The 20,581-nt window shown below is 37.8% G+C and overlaps 1 protein-coding gene across 2 annotated transcripts; it reads left to right on the top strand.

The window, feature by feature from the left end:
• The first annotated feature begins 432 nt into the window (after positions 1-432).
• On the top strand, positions 433-20,143 carry HMGCR (3-hydroxy-3-methylglutaryl-CoA reductase). Of its 2 annotated transcripts, none has more exons than XM_082075462.1 (20): positions 433-470; positions 4,706-4,901; positions 5,311-5,422; positions 5,994-6,081; positions 6,175-6,259; positions 7,839-7,944; positions 8,422-8,528; positions 8,950-9,066; positions 9,567-9,718; positions 10,608-10,852; positions 10,991-11,163; positions 11,628-11,822; positions 12,418-12,576; positions 12,711-12,868; positions 13,907-14,012; positions 14,971-15,141; positions 17,165-17,305; positions 17,417-17,575; positions 17,883-18,037; positions 18,183-20,143. In XM_082075462.1, exons 2-20 carry the CDS (start codon positions 4,737-4,739, stop codon positions 18,235-18,237), a joined length of 2,649 nt encoding a protein of 882 aa, XP_081931588.1. In that variant the 5' UTR covers positions 433-470; positions 4,706-4,736; the 3' UTR covers positions 18,238-20,143. The 2 variants fall into 2 exon arrangements, with proteins under 2 accessions (XP_081931588.1, XP_081931587.1); XM_082075461.1 differs by lacking the exon at positions 433-470 and adding an exon at positions 509-1,260.
• The last annotated feature ends 438 nt before the right edge of the window (positions 20,144-20,581 follow it).

Genomic DNA, 20,581 nt, shown 5'->3' with positions numbered 1-20,581 from the left:
TGCCCGTGGCGTGTCTGTGGAGCTGCACCGTGGGCCGGCCGCCGCGGTCACAGGTGAGCAAACCGCGGATGGCAGAAGCCATTGATGTTACCCGCATAGACTGCAAATTCCAAATCGTTGTAGTGACTCCTGCACCCAATGAACCCGATAATAAAATTAGCATTTTTGTTATTTGCCAAATCGTATTCATCACCCCCTGCCACGGAATAAGTGTAAAAATAGAGCGAGATACTAAAGCTCATCTTAAATTATGAATCAATTATACATAATTGTTGCAACTATGTACAAATTGCTGGTTTGCTTCAACTTAGTCTTATCCATATGCAATTATAATAATTGCTGTGCATATAATCAAATGACTCAAGAAATCCCACTGGTAATACTTTACTCCTTTCAGGTAGGAAAGGTGAAATACTAAAGAAAGCATGAGTGTTAAGAAAGAAGCTGTCAGTGAGGATGGATACACAGTGGTAAGTTATTAGGATATTATATTATCACACCAAGTGGTGAGCCACACCTGACTTGGAGGGCCCAAAGAGATAAGGAGCCTCCTTTGCTTCATGAGGAAAAAAGAAGTATTTCTTCTTTGGCCAAAAGCCACAAACATAAATATATTGCTTTTTTTTTTTTTCCTGACGGTCAGGGGCACCACTGCTTTTCGCATTTCCTCACGCCGTGGTAAAGCACATCCAGGCACTGGGTCAGCAGCGGCGTGAGCCATAGCAGCACCACGACAGTACGAACTTAGCAGGGTCGCCCTGCCTGCCCGCCCCCCTTGCCCGGCAGGACCCGGCACAGCCCGCCAACGCGAGGGCGGCCAACGCGAGGGCGGCCAGCGCGGGGCCGAGACCCCGTAGCAGCCGGGGCGGCTGCGGGCGCCACTCTCGGCGGCGTGGGCGCGGCAGGCTTGTCGGTCGATCAGCATATGTAAATAAGGCGCATCCTGCTGCCCAATCAGGAAAGGCGGAGAGGGGAGCGCGGTAGCCCATTGGCGGGCAGCCCATGGCGAGATGGCGTGTTTCTCGCTCCTGATCGAGTCTCGAGCTGTACGGCGTTCGCCGGGCGGTTGCCTCGGCGACGCAGCGAGTGACGTGCCCCGGGATGGGCGTGCCGGGCCCTCGCCATTGGCTGCGCGATCGGGCGATGGCGGCGGTTGGCGTGTCGTGCCCCAGGTGTCCTTGCTCGAAGAGGAGCGGCCGGCTCAGTCCGCAGCGCCGGGGGAAGGAGAGCGTCGGTCTGCAGTGGTGCGGGGCTGAGGCGGTGAGCCGGGGCCGGCAGGGCAGGGGAGGGCAAGAGGGCCGCAGGGCCGCGATTCGTTCAGGCGCCGTGTAGGCAGCCCGCCGTTGCGACACGGGCCCTCCGTGGCCGGGGAAGGGCTGCGGCTCCGGGCCCTGAGTGGCTTCTCGGGGATCGGCCGAATAACGGTGGCGCGAGGGAGGGCGCCGTGCCCCTGCGGAGCGGCGGCGGTGGCCCCGCGTCCCGGCCTGCCTTACCTGCCGCCCTGGTTAGCGGGCAGGGGCGGCCGGAGACGCCGTGCCGGTACGTTCCTGAGGCCGGAGGGCGTGGCCCCGCGGGGTGGGCCGCTGAAAGCCGTCCGTCGCGCCCATGGGCGCGCTGCTCTCGCGCGGCGCTCGCCGGATCCGCCCGGCAACGCGCGGGGCCTCTGCGGCTGCAGGGAAGAGCTCAGCCTGCCCCGTTGCGGCTCCCAGCGGGCTGCGGGGCGGCCCAGCCTGGGTCACTCTGGCGGGCGGCGCCCCCCCGCATTTCGCACCGGGGTTTGAGGGCCTGTAGCGGCGGGCCTGCGTGAGGGTGGTTGCAATTTTTGAAAACACAAAATGCTACCTGGCAGTTTGACAGGGTCATTGTGGTGTCATGTGCTTTTCAGGTGAGCTCTGCACAGGTTTTCGCTCATGTTTTTGCCACTCGGTTCCTTTACAGTACTGTAGCTATTGCTGAATCAACCAGCAAGAGGTGGAAACTTGTGTTGGTCTGATGCATGGTGTTATAGATGATTGCTCTGAGGTTAGTGAGAGCTGTGTAACAAACCTTAGGTATTGAAGTCATACAGTTACATGGCAGGTTAATGCTCTATAGTATTACATACAACCAGTCTAGTTTGCTTTATACACACTGGTTATGTTTTTGAATGGGTTGCATATGTTTTTGTTTGTATTTTGTTTTAATTCCCAGAATGGATTGTTTTACTTAATAGTCTCCTGGAAATTTTTGATGGAAAACGACGGCATGCAGGAAAATGGATAAGATTTATAAAGCATCCCTTCTGAAACACCATTTTGAAATTTAATAAAATATTAGTAATAAAATTCAGCTTTGTATTTAATGTCGTGTCTTGCTAATTTCAATGTAGATATATAAATATTTTAAACAATTAGGAATACGAGCTGATCACACGCATTGAAATATTTTTTACAGCACCCAGTAATGCAGAATCAGTGTATGAAATCTTCATCAATATTTTCTATAAATGACAACTGCATAGCAAAAAACCTCATGCACTTCAGGCAGGTTAAATAGATGTGAAGGCTTTAATCCTTTTAGATTAGGAGTTGCTGCCACTCATTTAACCCCAAGATCAGCAGTGCGGGATCCTAAATTTCATAGCAGCAGCTAATTGTAAAACATCGTCTAATAATAGATAATATGGATTATTATTTTCACAATCAAATTAATGAATTTTTCCCTAATTATGTAAAGCCATTTTATACTTCTTAGTTTTGCTTAGAAATGTGAGAGATAATATCTGAAGAAAGATTTAAAAATCTTTCTAGCTCTACTATTTTTAATTGCATAGATAATAATTACAACTGTCAGAGTTCAGGAGTTGTATTACTAGTTTTCGGACTGGTAGGACTCTCTATAAAATAGTCATGTAGTAAGTACTAGTTCTGATTTTCCTGAAACAGCATGGTATTCAAAAGTATTCATATTTTCATAGGACCTTGCTATGCCTTTTCTGGTTTTTGTATAGTATCAAAATCTTTGACGCTAAGATATTGCTCTGGCTATGTCTTATTTTAGTTTTCATAATTAGAAGATACCTTCCATTCTGATATGGAAAAACTATAGTACACTTTGGAGCAGTTTTGCAAAAGCATACATTTACGAAACACTATGCAGATTACATTAAACAGAGAAAGACAAAGGATTTTTTTTTACTTTAAAAGGAGTGTGTTGTTTTGTTTTTAAAGGAAAAAAGCTTTATGTCAGGAAGTGAAATAATTTGTTCATAAGGAAAGCAGTCCTCTGTTATTTTTTCCTCATTTGGTTCCATAAGCCATGAAAATCCTGCCACAACTTCACTGTGGAAGGATAAAGAAAAACAGATGGATGCTGTTGGTGCTCATATGATTGAAATTGGCATTGGTAGGAAATCAAGATGATTCTGGTATCTTCAGGAACACTAAGCAGATAGATTTGCCCTATCTGTTATTTTCTCATTTGAATGTCAGCTTCATTTTTGATATGCAAGCAAAAGAAATAATACTAGGAAAACTGTATTCCTAGAAGCCTCATGGATGGGTTGTTACTTTTAAGGCAACATGAAAGGACTTCTTTATCCACTTAGAGGTGGCAATGTGTATAGCCTTCAATCCTTTATGGAAATCTTTACAGTGCTACTATTGTACATGTAAATACCGAATTACAGATTGTCTTGTTAGCCAGCTACTATTTAAGGGTCTTTTGAACCTGACGATATATAGTTTACATTCGTGACAGGTTTTATAAGCTGTTTATTTTGTGCAAGAAGAAAAGCAAAGTCCCAATACTAATGCATTTTATGACATTTTGTTTCTATGCCATAAAACATAAATAAACATCCTTGATGAACTTATCTAAAGGTACAACACAGAGAAAATAGACTAGGATGTGGGGTTTTTTTAACTGAATGATGTACATAACATCCATATTCTCATTTGTCTGAAAGAGGTGTGAGAGTTTCTGTGGAATGTTTGTTGTCTGTTGAAAGCAAAGGGGATGATGAAATGCATCAGTAGCCTGGGAATTAGTTATGGGTGCAAGAGAACTGCCACAGAATACTGTATGTGATAAGGACTTGTACTTGAGGTGAAGAAGGAACTGTTTTGAGTGTGATTAACTTGAACCACTGAAGAATATTGAGTCAAAAATAGAGAAGATGCAGTCAGAGGAAAGCAACATTGCAATTCCTGCCGTTGAAATTGAGCATTGCCGACAGTGGTAATTTATAGAACATAAATTTATATAACTTATATAACAGTTGGTAATTTATACAGTTAAAATAAAGTTAATCAGTATATTTGATAAGAAGAATAATATTTTTGATGGAAAAGTGAGTAGAAAGAAGTAAATTAATTTAGCAAATGTTTACATTGGTGGTAAAAAAGGGAAGTTGGAGTAAAAGTATCAAAATTTTGTGCTAGGAAGATACTGAGAGATGTTCTGAGAGTGGCGGAGACTTCTTAATAAGACCTTGAAGAAAAAAGAGAGAGGTATATTAAAAAAAATGTTGAGAAGGCAGGACAAGATCTTGTATTTCAGAAGATTAGAAAGAAATGTGTTTTACTTTGGAGGTTGAAGGGTGAAGATTAGTTTACTTACTCATCTATTACTTTTTTCTGAGGGATGACTTGCAGAAATTGATAGAGCTCTGTCTTTTTTTCCCTGAATCTCGTATTTGCTTATATGAAATATTCTTTTATTGCAGGTTGTCTAAGTAGATAAGAACAGTCTTGAAAATGTTGTCCAGACTCTTTCGAATGCATGGCCTTTTCGTAGCCTCTCATCCATGGGAGGTCATTGTGGGAACAGTGACCCTCACGATCTGTATGATGTCCATGAAGATGTTCACTGGGAATGATAAGATCTGTGGCTGGAATTATGAGTGCCCCAAACTGGAAGAAGTAAGGATTTAAATTAATGTTCTAGTACTTACTGTTAATCAGTAAATCCAGGGTTTTCTGTAGAATAATATCTAGTTATGACGTATTAGGAGGAAAGGAATTGTGTAGAACCTTCTTTATTGCCTTCTTTTCCCATTGTGGACCTTAAAGCTGTATGCAAGCAGTGACATGCTACAAAAGGTTTTCATTATATCTAATGTTCATTTGCACAGTAGCTAGTGAACAAGGATTTTACATTAATATTGTTTGCAATATTTTAATTTTTAAAGCCAGACTAGCAGTAATTCTTATTTTATTCTGAAACTTAATTTTCAGTGCAGATTCACAATGTATTTTTTAGTTACTGAAACTTAAAAACTAGTTACTACTTAATGTAAAAGCTAACCAAATTGTTTTGTATTTCAAACAGGATGTTCTGAGCAGTGACATCATCATCCTGACAATCACGCGCTGTATAGCAATCCTTTATATATATTTCCAGTTTCAGAACCTAAGGCAGCTTGGGTCAAAATACATTTTAGGTACTGTGCCTGATTTTTGTGTTTGCTGTACGCATTTCAATTGTTTCTTCTTAATATAAATTGTTAATAAATATTAGAATTTTAATACTTACATACAGAGCATTTTAATGTTTTAATAAAATTAGAATAATTTTAATTTATTGTAATTATTTTCTAGACAGTAGAATAAATGTTCTGCATAGATCAAAGTACAATTTTTTAAGAGAGATTGCGTAAGATTATATAAACACTGGAAATATAATTATTGAAGTAACTGTTTATTGTGTGAAACATTTAAAAATATAGAGCTGTGTAAGCCAGTGTGCTCTTTCACTGATAATTAATGAGATTTATGGCTTTTATTTCTTAAGAATCTTACTTTGAATGCAGTAAAAAATTTAGATTTAAATATCTGTATAAAAATGCCATCTACTTCATTTGGTATCTCAGCTGCTGTTAATGTATTCTGAAAGGTGAGAATTGTGATTTGTTTGCTTCAGGATTGATCTAAAGGTATAGTTTTTCTCCTCCCAATATATATAGAACAAAAATTTCCAATTCTTTTCTTTTCTCTTTTTTTTTTTTTTTTTAGGTATTGCTGGCCTCTTCACAATCTTCTCAAGTTTTGTTTTTAGTACAGTGGTAATTCACTTCTTGGATAAGGAACTGACAGGTTTAAAGTAAGTAATGGATTGTTATTCTGGATTTTCTGCTTGAATTTTTTTTCTGTACAGTAAACCCTGAATTTTAACATATATTTTCCTTTTTTTCAGTGAAGCTTTACCATTCTTTCTGCTTCTGATTGATCTGTCAAGAGCAAGTGCATTAGCCAAATTTGCACTCAGTTCCAACTCACAGGTTAGAGGGGTTGAGGTTTTTTTGTTTGATTGGGGTTTTTGTGTGTGTTTTTTATTTGGGGGAAGGAGGTTGTGTGTTTCTTTTTGTGGTTGTTGTTTTGTTTGGTGTTTGTTTCCTTTTTTTTTTGCAATGGGGTTTTTTAATTTAATGTCTGAAGATGAACATTATCCCATGGCAGGGGGGTTTGAACTAGATCATGTTAAGGTTCCTTCGAAGCCAAACCATTCTGTGATTCTATGAATAATACAGATGGAGAGATATATAGGTGAATGCTGTATTGGTGATATATAAAAAAGGATCAGATTTTATCCATATTCTTTGTTTTCTTGTTTTCAATCCAGATCGGTATGCAAGTAAAAAGACTGTAAAATTCATGTGCGTAATCATGGGAGCTTAGTTATTTGTATGTATGAGTACTTCATAGGTTCAGAACTTTAAACAAGCAATGCTTTTTGCTCTGTTAAGGAGGCTAGAGTTCCTAGACCAAAGTCTTCCCTAGAAGAGGTATTAACAGAAAAAAGTTAATTTCTAGAGCTCAGGAACAGTATATAAAAAAAAATCTGATTTTACAATGCCGATACTGGAAAAAGCATTTCTAGACAAAATCTTAGCAGAACAAACATAGCATATATGTAGACAGAAACATTCATGCTCTAATGCAATTAACACAGCACAGCAGGAGTGATTGACAGGACATCTTGCTTGTCACACATTGTAATGTTTTTTTCCTAATAGTCTAAGTTATGAAATAAATACATTTAGTGAAACTAATTCATACCTACAAAATACTGTACAAGGTAATTTGGTATACTAAATGTAACAAAATATTGTATATTTTCACATATTGTAAATTAAAGTTTATTGCACAATCTCTATATGTGCAATGTTATTATAGGATGTTGTTTATTATATTCTAGTAATTGCAAGTACAGAAGTTTTTATTCATTTTCATGAAAGTATTTCACAAATAGGTTTTCACTGCAGCTTCTCTCCCTCTCCTCCCAAAACCACCACCAACAAAAACCCAGCAGCAGACCCTCTAGAGTTTGCCACGGCTGGCTAATGGAGGAAATCCCTTTCCCCCCACCCCGCGAAAGTTTTAGTGTCTTTTATGTCCTCTTTTCTGCCAGCTGAGTCTAGAGAGTTAAATAATACAATAAAAAAACAATGAAAGTTAGGGTAGAGATGCGTGGTTGAAAGAACTTCTGAAATGCCATGACAAAGCGCATCTATCTTATATCTTAAAGTGTAGAAGTCCTGTTCTTCTGAATGTACTTTAACCAAAGTCTATGCCCACCACTGTTGTAGGAGCTTAGAATGGTGATAAGCCAAAGGTAAAGAAATTAACCAAAATTAAATAATCTTCTGTAAATAAAGGCTGTCAAAATAGAATAACTTATAGGAAATAAAGCAATTATAGAATGCGTTCTCTCGTAAAAGTTCATTTTTAATATATGTTTTGTAAGACTTTATCACCTTAATGCTACTCAATTTACTAATCATGTACTAATCATGTTATATATACTCCCTTAATTTAATTTTTGTCTTTTTGTTAACGTTAAGACATTTTTATTTTTAGGATGAAGTAAGAGAAAATATTTCACGTGGAATGGCAATTTTAGGCCCTACATTTACACTGGATGCACTTGTGGAGTGTCTTGTGATCGGTGTTGGTACTATGTCAGGTCAGTGCTATGATCTTAAGAGTAAATCTTTCCAGTTAAAAAAGACTATTTGAAAGACACTGTGATATTGAGAGTTTCAAATAATAGGTGTTACCTATGAGAGTGGAGTGACTTAATCTATTTCTTTAGCTTTTTTATTTACATAATGTCAGCTAATTGTTATTTGCTTAGATAAGTGAGGAATTTCAAGCTTTCAGTATGAAGCTTTAAAATCTTGGTGAACTGTAATTGTATCTATTCAGAATTAGACTTTAAAAGTTTTCTGTAAATACCCTACCATAACTACATACTGTGCTTAGAATAAGCTAATACACAATGACTAGGGCTTAATGTGCTTGTTTTTCATTAATCTAGACAGTTCCTTCTATAATCTGCGGTGTCAGTGTAATGATTAGTTTCTTACTTCTGCAACGCTTCAAGTATATAGAAAGCACATTGCATATTCAAATGTTAAAAATGTCTTATTTTTCCATGTAGGTGTACGACAACTTGAAATTATGTGCTGCTTCGGCTGTATGTCTGTTCTTGCCAACTACTTTGTATTCATGACCTTCTTTCCAGCTTGCGTGTCCTTGGTATTAGAGGTAAGACCAACTTCAAGACATCAGGCATAGTATTCAGACCCCGTGCTTCTTGTAGGCTACACATTTCTTCATGAAGTTATACACCAGCATGTTTGACTTCCTTTCCAAGTGAACAGAGGGCAGGCGAATAAAAGAGTGAACGGTGGCTCAGCTGATAACAGTAACATGTTAATGCTGCTATAAATAAGTCACACTCGGTAGTAAGAGTTCTGATCCAAAGCAGAGTAAACAAGTAAATTATTTAGTGTCCAGGGTTTTTCACTATTTAAAGTCTAATGTAGGCTAAACGGTAGACTGTAGGGTAACTCTTCCACTGGTAAATTCGTAATGACCAAATAAAAATACAATGTTGAAGCTCACTTGTTGATTTTTCTAATATGTACTAAATAGGACCTATTTTTAAATTTTGTTACTTTTTCAGCTTTCAAGAGAGAGTCGTGAAGGGCGCCCTATATGGCAGCTTAGCCATTTTGCTCGTGTTCTGGAAGAAGAAGAAAATAAACCAAATCCTGTAACGCAGCGGGTCAAAATGATTATGGTTTGTGGCTCTATTTCATCTGTGGTTATGCAATCAGTAAGGTGTCCTGACACAGTGAATAAAGCTCTTGTTTTCTGTAGACTTGTATTCTTCATCCCCTTATTCTAGTTTATTGTAATAATTTTTAATAACATCCCCTGTATATACACCTAAAGTCTTCCTGCGTATGACATTTCTGTGTCACTCATGGCTTTTTTTATGTGTACCAATTCCTTCCCTCTTACCCCTACAGTACCCCCAGCTTCTTTTTTTTATTACTTCAGCAAGAGGAAGGATGTGGTGGGACAGGTTCTAAGCTATGAGTTTTACGACAGGCCAAAAAGAATGTTGATGGAAGATGTGGATAATCAGCCTTTGGCTTTAGACTATTGAGGCACGAAAAACAAAAAAAAGCCCAAGAAAACAAACAAATGAAGAAAAATTTTAATCTTAGTAGGTTGGATACCTACTTACCGTTGAAAAATTAATATTTGTTGTGTTGTTTTGTGTCTTTAATACAGTCCTTGGGTTTGGTTCTTGTCCATGCCCACAGTCGTTGGATAGCGGAACCAGCTGCTCAGAACAGTACTGCAGAAAATTCAGTGGGATTGGATGAGAATGCACCAAAGAGAATTGAACCTAATGTTTCATTGTGGCAGTTCTACCTTTCTCGGTAGGTGACTTTGCAGAAGAGAAGTGTGTTTCCTTGGTCAGGCTGTATTCTCCAGTGCTGCCAAGCTATGATCTTAAGGTACAACACATGTAAACTTGTGGATCTAACCAACGTAGGATTTCTTGGAAGTAGAGATGACATTTCATAAGAAATATTTCAATATTATGCCATTCGTCCAATCTCCTTGAAGTAATCAAGAACATGAACAGGAGTCAGCTGTCCTTTAGCCATCAAAACACTACCTTTTCCCACTAGCACTGCTACCTTTTAGAACACACTGGAAAATACATTTGACTGCTCCAGAGTAATTATTTGTGCAGAATTTCTCACCATTCACATACAAGTGCAAAAAGTGCAAAAGCCATGCCACTATGGCTTTTCCTTCAGCTCAACTGAAGTTAGCAGCACCTGTGTTCCATATTAATTCTGAAAACTCAGAACTGTCTGGTTTATGTTTTGTTTTTTTTTTTTTTCCCCTCCTCTTAGCAGTTCAGCTTGCATTACAGTAGCCATTATTGGTAAAAGATGATAATCAAAACTTTCTACTTTATCGTTGGGAGATAGGTGTTAAATCAATTTGATGTAGCTGCTAGATGGCAAATACTATACAGTAATTTTTCTTACTGGGACAGCTTTTAGCTAAGATTTAGGAAATATTTCTTGATATCTGAAAATTCTTATGTTGTTAATAACACCAAAACCCAGTTTCTTTACCCTAACCTAGCATATGTGAATGTCCTGATAGAAGATGTCTTTTGACTGGAATTTCTTTAACAGTATAAATTACGATGAAACTATTACCCTTTCTAAAGTAGAGGGATGTCAGAATGCTCTTATAAACAACAAATTGTATATACTGTGTATTTACTTTTTGATTTTTCTGTTTTAGAATGGCCAGTATGGATATTGAACAAGTAATCACTCTTGGATTAGCCCTTCTCCTTGCTGTCAAATACATTTTCTTTGAGCAAGCAGAGACTGAATCCACACTATCACTGAAGAATCCCATAACGTCTCCAGTGATGGTTCAGAAGAAGGTCCCTGAGAATTGTTGCAGGAAGCAATCTGGACTTCTGAAAAACAATCAGAGATCTAATACAGCAGAAGAAGCTTTAGTTCCCAAAGATGGAAATGGTAATTGTTAGCATTTTAAAGTCTGAACCTATTCCTGAATATTTGGAACAAGTAGTGAAATCTGTGTTGGTGTATTGTATTTGGAATCAAAACTTAATAATTTTGTAAACCAAAATTTTTTTACTTGTCTTTATGCAGCCGAAGTCATAAAGCCTGTATTAGCAGAGTCATCAACCAAACCTACCTTTGTAGTTGGCAGTTCCAACTCTGTGGAAAATTCTTCTATTCCTAATAGAAAGGAGGAGGAAATTGAGTTACCTAAAGAACCACGTTCTATTGAGGAATGTGTTTGTATACTTGGAAATGCAGAGGTATGGAAAAATAACTTTTTTTTTTTTTGTAACTCTCTACTGCAAAATCTGATTTAAGAATGCTTACAGCTCATTTTTCAGGTTTTAAATGGTCCTTTTGATTATAATGTCATTCTTCAGAAAATTATATTACTTCAATAATTTGAGCGGGGGGGGGTCATGACTAAAACAAAGCGTTTTCATTAGTCACTTCCCTTCCAGTCAGTCAGGGCAGGGGAGAGAGGGAAGCAGCTTTATCACTTATGACATACCAAGTCATTGAAGCGTCATCATGTACACCTAGAAGTGGGTGTCTGAGTGAAGAGTTTTTGATGACATCCTGGCCTACTGTAAAACCTGACATTGGCAGTTGGTTCCTTTAGATGTACTCGGATAGTATCCAAGTAAAGTTGTTCCCTTTTTCATTTGAAAGGATTTTCATCAAGCAAATCTGTACTTTCTCTCCCCACCCTTTACATTTCCAGAAAGGAGCAAAATTCCTTACTGATGCTGAGGTTATCAGCTTAGTTAATGCTAAGCATATTCCTGCATACAAACTGGAAACCTTGATGGAAACTCAGGAGCGAGGTGTGTCCATTCGCAGACAGATGTTATCTAAGAAACTCCCTCAGCCTTCATCTTTGCAATATCTTCCTTATAGGAATTATAATTACTCTTTGGTAAGTAAAAGGCAGACAAGGAAAACTCACTGTAAAACCATTTTCCAAATACATGCTCGGAGTGATGCATATAAATTAACAATGCGCTTGTTCAAAACTGAAGTAGAAGGAAAAAAAATAAGGGAAACATAAGGCACTACCTTTTATTGATCTTGATGTTTCTAAACCTAGAGAGGTGGGTAGGTTTTGTAGCTTACCCAAAAAATATTTCCTACTGAAATATGCAGCTGCCTTATATCAGAAATGCAGAATGCTGCTAATACTGAGCCTGAGTTCAGCTGAATGATAATATTACCTTGAGCTCATGTTAAAATGGAAGTTTATTTAAAATGCATTTAACAGTATTAGGTTTTCTTTAATACTGTTTAAGACTTAATAGGATTCGATACATCTGCCAAATACTAGACTTGGAACAGTATTAGCTGTTGATAGCGGTGGCTGTTAACTTTTTGAGGTGGGAATTGGTTGCTTTATGAGTTGAGTTGTCATTTTTTTTCTAAGATACCTTGTTGTAGTCACAGGCATAATATGTAACATGCTGTACCACACCACTGCAGTATAACCTTAATGATACCTTTTGTATTGTTTTTGTAAGGTTATGGGAGCTTGCTGTGAGAACGTGATTGGATATATGCCTATTCCCGTGGGTGTAGCAGGACCACTAGTTTTGGATAACAAAGAGTTTCAGGTGCCAATGGCAACAACAGAAGGATGTCTTGTAGCAAGCACAAACAGAGGATGTAGAGCAATATGTGTAAGTATTGTTTGACTAGCTTGAAAAACTTCCTGTATTATAAAACATATTTGGGGTGATATAGGGCACATTTTTGTATTCTTAAAAACACTTTCAATGATCTTACTTTGTTTCTCTTCTGCTTTGATTTTTAGCTTGGTGGGGGAGCACGCAGCCGCATCCTGGCAGATGGGATGACTCGAGGACCTGTTGTAAGGCTGCCCACTGCTTGCCAGGCTGCAGAAGTGAAAGTTTGGCTTGAAAGCCCTGAAGGCTTTAAAATAATGAAGGAAGCTTTTGACAGCACAAGTAGGTTAGTACAATGGCTATTCCAGCCTTATTTCCTGATGTAAGACTTGTATGGATGGTAGGAAGCTCCTAACGTTTTTTTTGTGTACTGCATGCTTATTTTGGCTATCCCATGTAGTGTGAATCTAAGAAAACAAAAGTCACTCTGGCTGCATACCAAAGCTAGTGATAAACATGTTCCAGTGATAAGTGGTAAACAACTGTATCTTAGCAACAAATACATTCGTTTGCAATACTTAATACTTATTTGTTTTGTCTAAGCTTTTGAAAATAAACATAAAAACTTACTTGGATTTTTAGTAGTTACTATGCAAAAAACAATTCAGAGTTTGGAATCTAGTCTTTCAGATGGTATTACTTATGTTGATATATAATTTGTGAGCTTGCGGAGAACATAGGACAAACTAATGCTAGAACTGAAATGCCAAAAAATGTAAAACGGTATTATGAGTAAGTCTGCTTGAAGCCCTAGAGTGTTTTTCTAAGACTTAGGATTACCTGCTTTCTTTAGGAAGATTCAGAGAGAGATTTCCATATCAGTTTTGTTTCTTACCAATCTTACACATATGCCCTTGGATGACACTTGTATGTTGGCCAGAATCAACTCATGCTGCTGTTAAAATGCAATATTTCCTGGTTTCTGTTCGACTTATGGAGCTTGTGCTCTTGTTGAAGACAGTGTGGGTTTTGCCTTGCTGTAAAACTGACATGAGAATTTCCAAAGGCCTCATTTTCGGTTTATACTTGGTAGTCAGATGTTTCAAGGAATAAAAATGAATTCAATTTTTATTTCATGACGCACAGAGATAGAAAACGTAAAAAAGCATTGGACACTTTCACAGTGAACATTTTAAAAGTGTTTACTCATGAAGACTTATGTCCATAGTAGCTGAAGGTTTTTCCTTTGCTGAGGGAGGAGGAACACAGTGTAGTTAACTGTGCTGTCTGCAGTAATTTACTGTCACTTTGCCACTTAAAAGTAATTTAATCTTTTCCCTCTTTTCCCATGAGGGTTGTTAGTAATAGTTACATTTTCTCGCAGGTTTGCCCGCCTACAAAAACTTCTCATCAGTTTGGCTGGTCGTAACCTTTATATCCGTTTTCAGTCTGGAACAGGAGATGCAATGGGAATGAATATGATCTCAAAAGTAAGGACCAGTCCCCTGAAATCTTTTTAGTAAATGTGTTTTTCTTTTAAAAATAAATACATTATAGCCTACCAAGGTGTGACTACCTGGCATGTGAAGACAGGATAATGAGACAGCACTGTTTGCAGTGCTATAAAATAAAAGGTAATTTGTCAAATGTAAACAAGAACAGGATGAGAATGGTGAAAGAGAAAAATAACTTTGTATTTTTTTTTAATTATCGTTATTAAAATATTCTTCATAATATGGAAGTTAAGCTGGTTGCCCTGTTGTTTTGGACCAAGTATTTAATCCAGCAGTAATTAATCTGTTACTGTGTTTATCACTTCCTTGTAAATAAAGGTTTAGTAATCTGGTGAATGGCAGCAGAGGGATGTTCTCTAGTTCTGTTCGTTTGGTTTTGTTTTTACACAAACTTGTGGAAGAACCAGATACAGGACTCAGAGATTCGGGGGGATGCCTTGTGCTGTTTGAGATAAATACTGATTGCCTATTCTATATAAAATTTAAGCCTATCAGAACCATTACATAAATGGGTCTTGTCATAGACAGATACTAAATATAGCATACCTTTTGTCTGATTTTTCTAAGGTGGAGAAACTCTTTCCACCAAATCCAAAATTTATTCATTTAATGCCTGTAGTGTTTCACTCACTTCATGTTGTATCTTCAGTACGGTAAGCATATTCTCATTCATCTAGAATGTATCCAGAGAGTCCATATTTTCTGGGAAAAAACAGTTCTTTCCCAGAGAATTACTAAAGTGGTTAGAAAAAGGATAGTGATAATCAGTTGGTGGGGTTTTTTTCCTGTTTTGGATTCCTTCCTGAAATTATGTTATTTTCTTCAGCTGTAACTGATTACCTGATTAATGTAATCTTGCTGTTTCACTGTCCTTGAGTAGCTTGGTTTGCAACCATAATGATATACTGCCTTCTATCTGTTTCTCTTCTAACAGGGAACTGAAAAGGCACTGGCAAGGTTGAATGAAGAGTTTCCTGATCTCCAGGTTATAGCTATTAGTGGTAACTATTGTACAGACAAAAAACCTGCTGCTATAAACTGGATAGAAGGAAGAGGGAAGTCTGTTGTTTGTGAAGCAGTCATTCCAGCCAAGGTCGTTAGAGAGGTAAGTATTTACTTTCTTTTACTGTTTTATAAAAATGCATACATTTTATGGAACTGATACCTATCTTAATTTTTAACTGTAAGTTGCTTCCCATGTAAGGATGATTCCTGCAGATATTTTCAGATACTGCTCTAGGATAAGCCATTTTTCCTGCAGCAGTAGATACATTTTGTTTTCATTGTCTTTTCTGACATATCATGCATATATTTAATGATGCATATCTAGTTGAAGGCATTAGGATTTTCACTTTTTACCTTTGAAAAAGTATGCCACAGTTTAAAAGTTTTTTACACATGGAGTTTTGCCTGTCATTAAACACAGACATTTTGATTATTTCACTCATTTGTTGTCTCTTGCACAAACCTGGCATTCTTTTCAAAGTTTATATGACCCCTACTACAATGAAAATGCATAATCAGGTACTGCACTGAATTCCAAAGCTGCCTTAGCATCTTGCATGATGAAGGTTAACCTTTATAACCTCTGCCAGTCCTAGCCCCTGGCACACTTCTCCAGCATTGTAAGAGCTATTTTAGATTCTCTTCCACCTGATCTCAGAAGACTGGTTGTGTGTGTCAGACCAGATCCATTGCCTTTTACCTGGTGCCAGCACTAGCCATGAGAGACGATATACAGGGAGGAGTTTACTACACTGTACTCAGCACAGCCTTCCATCAACTTGTTGAAGATGGTCTGAATTGGTCCTTTTGCATTTGATGGATTTGTTTGTTTTGCCCCAGTAACTTGTCCAGTTCCTTTTGTGAAACTTAGTAAACTCTTAGCACTAGTATTCCAGGCAGAATTCCACAGTGCAGCTACACCTTATGTGACAACTGCCTTCTTCTTGTTGATTTTATTTGATGATGCCCTAGTTTTGTACTGGAAGGCATAATAAAGACTTTTATCTTCACTTCACTACTAAAGATTTTATAGCTCTAAGACAGCCCTTCCACCTTCTCAGCAATTCTCATTTTCAGACTGGAAAGTACAAGTTTCTTTATGAGGAATAAATAAAAAGACTACTTCAGCAAAAGTCTTTGAACACTCCTATCTCTAGTTCTTATTCAGTTCTAAAATTCTGGGTACAGAGTTGGACACATATTCAGAGTGTGTGTGCAGCCTGGATTTACACATTGACATCATTTTTGTCCTTTGGTTTGCTTCCTAGTAGCTTGATTTTTCAAAGTGTTTGCATTTTTACAGCTGATTCAGTGGCAATATCTATTGTAACCCTAAGGTTTCATTGCAGAGTAGTAACGGGTAGACAGTCCTTTGGTAACAGGCATGAATAGTATTGAGGTAAATCTGGGATGTTTTTCCCCAAACACATACATCGCTACATTTGCCTACAATGAGCTCTAATACATAAAGTTTAAAATTTTTGTCAGTGTTGGAGATTTTGTGCAGATCTCTGTCAGCAGTTGCTATTCCTGCTACACTGGAATATCTTAAATGATGCTCACAGCACTATCTTCTTTTATTCTCTTTGATCATTTTTATATCAAATTCAGTATAAATCTCTTACCTGAAGGTCTCAAAATACAGACAGTATAAGTTTGACACTTAATTTGATATTACTGTGCACAATGTTTATTTACCAATGTAGCACAAGTGGTTTGTATTTGAGCTCTTCAGTTTAACTTCATATCCTTATGCAGACCAAAACTGAGGACACTGTAGTGTCTGGAGCAACTTGAGAGGACTGTTGCTATCATGTCAAGGTGAATTGATGTGACATTTCTGCCATGTTGATTTTGTTTTATGCTGAAGATAAATGAGAATGTGAAAAAAGAGGATGTAGCTGGTGAGCTTTTCTTAAAGGCCTCTGTGAGTCCAAATGCCTTGCACTGTTTTTTCCATTGTAACTTGGACAATGCAGCCTGCATTTGAAAGGGCTCCTTTGGAACAAAAATGGAAGTAGGCTTATGGAAGGAAACAATGGGTGAGGGCTTATTAATCATAAACAGAGTATTTGTTCTCCTGCCTAAGGAACAGTAGTATAAAAGTGTATTGCTTTGTCTAGGTATTGAAGACAACTACCGAAGATCTAGTTGAAGTCAATATAAACAAAAACTTGGTGGGTTCTGCGATGGCTGGGAGCATAGGTGGCTACAATGCACATGCAGCAAACATTGTGACAGCTATCTACATTGCCTGTGGCCAGGTAGGTTTGTATTGCACCAATTCAGGTTTTCTTTAGTTCAGTAGTTCTTAACCAAACACTAAGTTGAGTGCTTGGGTTTTGTGGTTTTTTCTTCTCCTCCCTGATCTGAAGGATGCTGCGCAGAACGTGGGCAGCTCTAATTGCATCACTTTGATGGAGCGAACTGGTTCCACTAATGAAGACCTGTACATCAGCTGCACAATGCCTTCTATAGAAATAGGAACTGTTGGAGGAGGCACCAACTTGCTCCCACAGCAGGCCTGTCTGCAGGTATAAATCAGAAAGTTTAAAGCAACTTGGCTTCTTAAATCAAAGCTTGCTTTCCTGTTGTGTGTATTGTGTCTGAGTAATATTGTGGGAAGGGAGCCTCTTGAAACTTGGTGGATTTGACATGTATATTTTAGAACTGTCTAAAAAATTGTTTTCATGTATCTAGTTTCTAAAGCTTAAGATGTTTAATATTAAAGAGATTTAAAGCTAGTTCATTGGACATAATTCTGAAATACTTACTTTAATACTAGATTTACCATAATCTACCTAGATTTCATAGCATAGTATTGCATATTTTTCTCTCCAGATGTTAGGGGTTCAGGGTGCAAGCCAAGATAACCCTGGTGAAAATGCCCGTCAGCTTGCTAGAATTGTTTGCGCTACAGTGATGGCAGGGGAGTTATCATTAATGGCAGCTCTTGCAGCTGGGCATCTAGTCAGAAGCCACATGATCCACAACAGGTAAGAAATGGAAGAATTCTCTTATTTCTCTGCTGTTTTGCCCTTCTGCCAACTACTCAAGATTCAATAATAATTATATGAATAATTGCAACTTATAATTGCAACTTTAAACAATCTAATATAGTTATCTTACTGGTTTTATTAGGTCAAAAGTAAATCTACAAGATCTTCAAGGAACCTGCACCAAGAAAGCAGCTTGAATACTGAAACGGCTTTGAAATGAAGCATTGTTCTAGCAACTGAACAGGTGCATGGGGATGAAAAAACAAAAATCTGTGAAGTTTAGAATGAAAATCACCTTCAACTCAGTGATATCTGTCTAAGATAAAACTGAGACATCAAGGGACTTGTATGAGACTACTTACGCCTTTGACCTTCTTCAGTGGTTAGAGATGACTTCATGAAAGAAGTCCTCTCAGATGTCTTGAACATGGCTTTGGAATTCTTGCTCTTACACATTATTTTCCAAAGGATCGGTCTTATGTTTTTACAGGTTGAGATTATTTTGAGTAGTAAACTTCTGGTAACTGCCAAGCTGAAAAGTGGTGTAATGTACTTTGTACATTTATAAAAAATACATATTGTTGGTTTAAACTTGGCTTGAATGCACTGGTCCTTGCCATCTTTATTTTCCAGTTAGACAGGCATTTTTTAAAAGTGATCGCAAGCCCAATCACTTTCTATGAACTCCCAATTTTAATTTGGTTCACATGCAAAACTTAAGTCTTAGGCTATAACACAGTTTTACTGAATCATGTTAGTTTTATAGGCACCTCTGCCTATATATAGTACTTGATCTGCTGCTGCTTCAGCTAAGCAGCATTCAATGTTTTAGTTCCACAAATTAGGTTATTCCTTTACAGAGAACCTGTGACCTATAAAGTTCTCAACTGTTAAATATAATCTGTGCTGAAGTAGCAAAAAACAGTGTTTTCAACTGTTTTGTTAATTTGTTGAAGTAGAAAAAGTAGATTTTGAAATTGGTAACTCCAAAACCGGTTATGTGTCAGACAGGTCAGTAATTTAACGAAATGCAGTTTCCCAAATGCTTTTTTATTCGAGTGCATTCAAACAGGAGTCAAGATCAGATGTTTACACTTCTTTTAAAATATGTATCTTAAAGTACAGTGTGTTTGCATATTCCTAATTATTCTTTTATTTTCTTAAGTGTTTGACACCTATTCTCCAGGAGTAGGTGTGTATCCACTGCTTAAGCTAAGATAAAATGAAGTCAGAAAAATCACACTGTTCTTCAACATGACCTTTTTTTTTCTTTTGATGTTTTAATTCCTTTTAAACTTTCTTTTTGAGGGCAGGAATATTTATTTTAAGAAGAAATTTTATCCTTTTTTCAATGAAAAGTACTAGTTAAGGGAATTAAGTGATATTACATGTTATTGCAACAAGCAGTTTTTGTATTCAAATACTGTACTTGGACCAGTGAAGCAGTCTCAGGTGTTCTTAATGTAATACAGAAAATCCAGATGTATTCTGGTTTGATTCATTTTTGGGGATATTGCTAAGTGCATCGCCTTGCCTAGTTAATCACAGGAGGAAAAATGTTAATATGTTTGATGATGGGATGGGTTTGGTTTGGTTTGGGTTTTTGTTTGCTTTGGGTGGGGACGGGAATCAGTGGATTGGACTGGGTTTCTTACAGGAATGTAGTGGCATTCTTAAAGGGGTGACTAGCAGAGGTGCTCTTCTAATGTGCAAATTTGATATAAATCATGATGCGTTGTTTTGTAGTACATCAGCACATTAATATAACTGTAATGCGCTCATAAAGCTAATGTGCAAGCATGAAGACATACCACATGCTAGATATGTCATGAAAGCATGTAAATATGAATGTTTATCTTCCTGCAGTATTGTTGCTAATAGCTACCATTTTATTTAAGGAAAGTTGGAACTACTTTGTTTCTGTGTTCATTCAGTGATCTTATTTAAAGTAACACTGTTCTGGCAACAAATGGTTCAGTGTTTATTTTGGTTGATTTAACTGACATTCTGTCTTGCAGAATTAACATTTTGTATTATTACTAAATTGTGTACATTTTGGTACAGAACTACTTTTTCAGTTTCAGTAAAACAATGGAAAATGTACTGGCTGAATTCTCATATTTTAAGCTGACTTCATTACTTAGTGACATACCTTAGTAGACAACATAAGAGGGTTAAGGAAAATACGGCTAGCATACAGTGCTAAACATAGTGGGGCTGTGACATGAGAACTCAATCTTGTTTCCAGAAGCCTGTGCTCATTTATTCTCCTCGAAGCTGAATTACGCAGTTTGCGCCAGTGGGAGAACAAATGCCCTGCACCTGCTGGGGCCTATTTGGGCATTTCTCCTGTCTTTCAGAAATCTGCTCAATTATCCTTGTGTTTTTTCAAGTGTCCACCAAAACCAAAGTTTCAAAGATGCTTTTAAATCTGTGAACTCGCTACCTGAACTGTGAACACTGCTTTCACCAGGTAAACGTAATTTTATCAAAATACACAGTACTGTTTCTTGTGAGACAGGTCAAGCAGGAAGAGTAAAA

This window comes from Streptopelia decaocto, assembly GCF_964273445.1.
Source record: "Streptopelia decaocto genome assembly, chromosome: Z".
Lineage (NCBI taxonomy): Eukaryota > Metazoa > Chordata > Aves > Columbiformes > Columbidae > Streptopelia > Streptopelia decaocto.
This window is presented reverse-complemented; position numbering and strand designations above follow the sequence as displayed.